The following is a 5,542-nucleotide window of genomic DNA, read 5'->3' as shown; positions in this document are numbered from 1 at the left end:
ATACCTGTTTAAGGTATTTATACCGAGTGTGGTATATACCTGTTTAAGGTATTTATACCGAGTGTGGTATATACCTGCTTAAGGTGTAAATACCGAGTGTGGTATATAGATGCTTAAGGTGTAAATACCGAGTGTGGTATATACCTGCTTAAGGTATTTATACCGAGTGTGGTATATACCTGCTTAAGGTATTTATACCGAGTGCGGTATATAGATGCTTAAGGTATTTATACCGAGTGCGGTATATAGATGCTTAAAGTATTTATACCGAGTGCGGTATATACCTGCTTAAGGTTTTTATACCGAGTGTGGTATATACCTGATTAAGGTATGATAAGCTTTGATATCAATAGAGCAAACAAACTGTTGCATATTACTATACACACGATAATGTTTACACTGTATATATTTTATTGCTTATTACCTATGTTTACAATGTTTTTGCTATGCCTGCTTTTGTTGTTTTTTTTCACTTTTCTGCATTAACACTATACCAATTTCCCTTATTTCTTCAGCTTAAAGACTTGGAACAAAAGTTATCGACACTGAAGAAACAAACAGAAATCATGAAAGCCAACCAGAGAAAACCATCATCTGATGGAGGTAAGACACTAAACAAAATGATTTGGCAGAGTACAAAATCACTAAGATTTCTGTTTGTATTTGTGAATTGATGGTTATTTTGTTATCTAGAATTATCAGTTATTTCTCTTGATCTTCTTATGACAGTGAAATGATAATAAAATCCTCTAAAGTCTCATCCACTAGAAAAGAAGGTATTTTTTTACTTTGATAATATTTAGAATGATTATTAATTTGTGGATAAACATTTTATCTACTTTTTCCTTCTAGTAAACAGATGGACACGTTATAGAATGTACTTTTGCCATGTGTTTGATAGTTGTTAATAGTACTTTGTCATTAAACATTGTTTGACAGTTCTTTATAGTACCTTGTCATAAAACATTGTTTGATAGTTGTTAATAGTACTTTGTCATTAAACATTGTTTGATAGTTCTTAATAGTGCTTTGTGATTAAGCATTTTTCGATAATTCGTAATAGTACTTTGTGATTAAGCATCTTTGGATAGTTCTTAATAGTACTTTGTGATTAAGCATCTTTGGATAGTTCTTAATAGTACTTTGTAGTTAAGCATCTTTGGATAGTTCTTAATAGTACTTTGTAGTTAAGCATCTTTGGATATTTGTTAATAGTGACTTCTAGATTGAAATAATGGTGCAGCATTGAGTTATTAGGAAGTTTATCTAACGTTTCGTGTTTGACTGACACAGTTTGTTTTGTTCTAGAACCAAGTGAAGACAGTATGAGTCATTCTACTGATGAAAATGGTGAGATATCAACTGGTTTAATACTGTATTATTATTGGCCCAATCTCTGTAACACTTTTAGAAACCTTATCAAAATGTTCTTATCAGTCAGGCGGTAGCACTGCCTATGTAGGGATGGCTTGGATTTTTCATCGAAACGGTATTTTAAAATATCTCTTCAATACGTCTTCGGAACTTTACGATACTCTACATTGTTTTCTTTTATAACAGTATTTATGTAATGACTAAGTCACAAATTCTGAGAATGTCTGTAAATATCATAGCAAACAATTTGAATTTCCTGTTCTTCTTCATTTCTTCTGCTTCTTTTTTATTACATAACTCATAACCAAACCAATGGTGTCAACTAATTTCACTGAGGTGACATAGTTGCAAACGGAGTATCCATGTTTACAAGCATTGTTAATAACTAGTAGTAATTAAAAAAAAGAAATCATGATTGTAGTGTAAACAAAGTTATCATTACCCCTTGAAGTTAGCTTTCTTACAGAAATTTGATGTTCCTTTACAAAGCTTGAGTACAGGATGAAATAGGAATTACCATCCAATAGTAGATAAACAATAAATATTCCACTGGGAACCTCACGTGGTTATAAATAAAACCTTCTTATGTATACTGAAACACTGCAAACAAGTAAAGAAAAAAAACTTTTCAAAAAAGGAAGTAAATGTAGGGGTGGCTAATATCAATCCTTCAAAAACAATGGAAACAAGATAGGGGATGGCACTTGCACCATCCCTACGTAATAGCACAGGCAAGAATTAACATATAGCAATATATAACTGTAATATTATGCAGAAAATGAAAGCAAAAAGAAAATAGAAACAACGTAGCTACAAAACAGACGTGTACCACCTTTTTCATCTAAGATTTGGATATGCTGTGTTAAATTCACACTATTCTTCCTTATGACGTAATCTTTTTTTAATTATTCAGTCACAATTAAGTTTTACCCTATTTTTGTCTGTTAACATTCTACTACACTGTGTACCTGTGCTATTATGTAGGGGTGATGCAAATGTCATCCCTACTATCTTGCTTGGGTTGTTTTTGAAGGATTGGTATTAGCCATCCATCCGTTTACTTCCTTTTTTGAAAAGTTTTTTCTTGTTTTATATGGCTGATATTGCTTCTTTTTAGCACATATCATAATATATAGTTAGTTAGGTTTTGTGTGATATGATTGTCTTAATGAGATATACTAAATCAGTGAAACTAAGATACAATTGTATAGGGTATTAAAATTTTGTAAATTGTAATTATTTCTCATAAATAACTACATTCTTCTATAACAAGCATGCATGACTGGTGAATTTACTCCATCACTGTTTACTTTCCAACAGGTGATAAAAGTTTCTTGAGTGACGAAAATGATTTGTGTGGTGTTAATTCCCAGCTTCAAACTAAGCCTAATGAAAAGAAGAATTTGTTAAACAAAGAATATTCAGTGAGTATTGATCTGCTACATGTGCTTGGTGTCATTAATAACTTTAAATATATAGAAAGAAATAGGCTTTTCCAGTATCCCTCTATACATGTTTGTAAACAGCTTGTAAAATGTGAATTTTAGGATGGAAATAATTTTGTTCCACTATCAAATCACTTTGGATTAAAAATTGGCTAAATCAGAAAACTAAAAACCTGATAATCCATGCGTTTTTAGGAGATATACTTTTTACTTGAGGACAAATTGGGAATGTTGAAAATGTGGATTGGTAGGCGTACAGTTGTTTGGTTTTACTTAATTAGCATATTTGTTTTATTTACCTTTTTTACCTTGTTTTTAAGTTCCTACTTTAATTGCCCACAGTTTTCATGAACGAGAACTGTGTTTGCTTTTCATAATCTCAGATCTAATAACTGTTCAGTTCTCACAAGGTTAAGGTATCTGTGTTTGCTTTTCATAATCTCAGTTCTGATAACTGTTCAGTTCTCACAAGGTTAAGGTTTCTATGTTTGCTTTTCATAATCTCAGTTCTGATAACTGTTCAGTTCTCACAAGGTTAAGGTATCTATGTTTGCTTTTCATAATCTTAGTTCTGATAACTGTTCAGTTCTCACAAGGTTAAGGTATCTATGTTTACTTTGAAAGTTTGTCACGAGTCAAATGTACTACAGTTTTATTTAAGATTTGTCTGATTGCTGGTTTAGTGCTCTGTTTTAATCTTTCAAACTTTATTTGTTTATTTTTTTGAGAAATGCATTATCAGCAAAGGAATTGCATAAATCTGAAACTGGAGGAGTCATCAGATGTCATACTTAAAGATCAGTTTCATTCATATATATATATATTCTGGAATTACATAAATCTGAAACTGGAGGAATCATTCTTAAAGATCAGTTTCATCCATATATGTTCTAGAATTACATAAATCTGAAACTGGAGGAGTCATACTTAAAGATCAGTTTCATCCATATATATTCTAGAATTACATAAATCTGAAACTGGAGGAGTCATCAGACGTCAAACATGAATAAAGATCAGTTTCATACATTAAGTTACTTGGTAACCACTAGAAGAATGATAATCAGGACTCTTAACCAACAAATTACCAAAGTTGACATCTGAAGTCGTTTTTTTTGAAGGCCTCCATTAAATTCAAATAGGAAGTCAAAAAATATTTCCTCAAACAAACTTGTATTGAAGCCAATACAACTAATTTTACTACAAAAATAAAAGTTTCTTTACAACACTAAAATTCAAAAGAGTTGTGTATTGTTTCAATATGAAAAACAACAACAATAAATATTTCACTTATTTTCACAGGTTTCAAGAAGTCCGTCAACACCAAGTTCTTCTTCTTCACTTCGACACTCTTTATCTTCGGCTGGTGTACCAAAAAGCCCTTGTTCTGCCCCATCGAGTCCAACTAAGTATCGGCAACCTACTCAGGAGCAGAGAAGACGTTGTAGCGTATCCCTACCGAGAAGTCCTTTCCAAATTCCAGGTGGCAGAAGAATATTGGTACAGACATTCAATGAACAACACAAAGCACACATCTTAAGTCAGGTGAAAACTTCCCCAGTTGCTCGGAAACTCTCCAAACTGCACAGCTCTGGCTCTCCCTCAACATGCTCGGACTATGAGACTGTCAGCTCCGAAGGTGGAAGTGCTATGTCCCTACAGACCAGTCTTAATTGCCCCAGGTAATTTGTTTGTTTTTACTATTCCTATGAGCTGTTTCTGGACATTCCATCTCGGTATGTTTGTTTTTACTATTTTTTGAAAAGCAAAGTTGTTGTTCCACATATTTTATGTATAGCACATGAATACAGTTGTCATGGTTACTGATATATGTACACACACACGTGCTTCATATCACAGTAAACAGTTGGTTAGTGAAATTTTAGTTTTCATCAAATAACATTAGCAGTAACTGAAAGTAAGTTATTTTTATTGTGATTTTTTTACCTTCATCTAATTAATAACATTTTGTTAGGTAATTGTTGAAATATTAATTAGAAATTTGAATTGAAATCATTCTTAAGTTCACTAATCAAATGTTTTAAAAATAAAATTTTAAGTTGAAACAACCATAAACATATCCAGAATTTTAATCCATTCTAATGGATCATCAGTAAAAGATACTGTTAGTATCCATTCTAATGGATTGGTCAATAAAAGATACTGTTAGTATCCATTCTAATGGATTCTCAATAAAAGATACTATTAGTATCCATTCTAATGGATTCTCAATAAAAGATACTATTAGTATCCATTCTAATGGATTCTCAATAAAAGATACTGTTAGTATCCATTCTAATGGATTCTCAATAAAAGATACTGTTAGTATCCATTCTAATGGATTGTCAGTAAAAGATACTGTTAGTATCCATTCTAGTGGATTGTCAGTAAAAGATACTGTTAGTATCCATTCTAGTGGATTGTCAGTAAAAGATACTGTTAGTATCCATTCTAATGGATTATCAATAAAAAATACTGTTAGTATCCATTCTAATGGATTGTCAGTAAAAGATACTGTTAGTATCCATTCTAATGGATTGTCAGTAAAAGATACTGTTAGTATCCATTCTAATGGATTGTCAGTAAAGGATACTGTTAGTATCCATTCAAATGGATTGTCAGTAAAGATACTGTTAGTATCCATTCTAATGGATTGTCAGTAAAAGATACTGTTAGTATCCATTCTAATGGATTGTCAGTAAAAGATACTGTTAGTATCCATTCTA

At 31.7% G+C, this 5,542-nt stretch overlaps 1 protein-coding gene across 1 annotated transcript in view; it reads left to right on the top strand.

Moving 5' to 3' along the window:
• Positions 1-5,542, top strand: part of LOC106472796 (GATA zinc finger domain-containing protein 14-like) — a 24,259-nt gene that overhangs the window by 10,717 nt on the left and 8,000 nt on the right. The window contains exons 6-9 of the mRNA XM_022401341.1: positions 516-603; positions 1,309-1,350; positions 2,695-2,798; positions 4,119-4,498. Coding sequence (XP_022257049.1) covers positions 516-603; positions 1,309-1,350; positions 2,695-2,798; positions 4,119-4,498 — 614 coding nt within the window. The remainder of the gene's footprint in view (positions 1-515; positions 604-1,308; positions 1,351-2,694; positions 2,799-4,118; positions 4,499-5,542) is intronic.

The sequence above is a fragment of the Limulus polyphemus genome, unplaced genomic scaffold, assembly GCF_000517525.1.
Source record: "Limulus polyphemus unplaced genomic scaffold, Limulus_polyphemus-2.1.2 Scaffold5619, whole genome shotgun sequence".
Taxonomy (NCBI): domain Eukaryota; kingdom Metazoa; phylum Arthropoda; class Merostomata; order Xiphosura; family Limulidae; genus Limulus; species Limulus polyphemus.
Note: the sequence above shows the minus strand (reverse complement) of the source record. Positions and strands in the feature narration are given on the sequence as shown.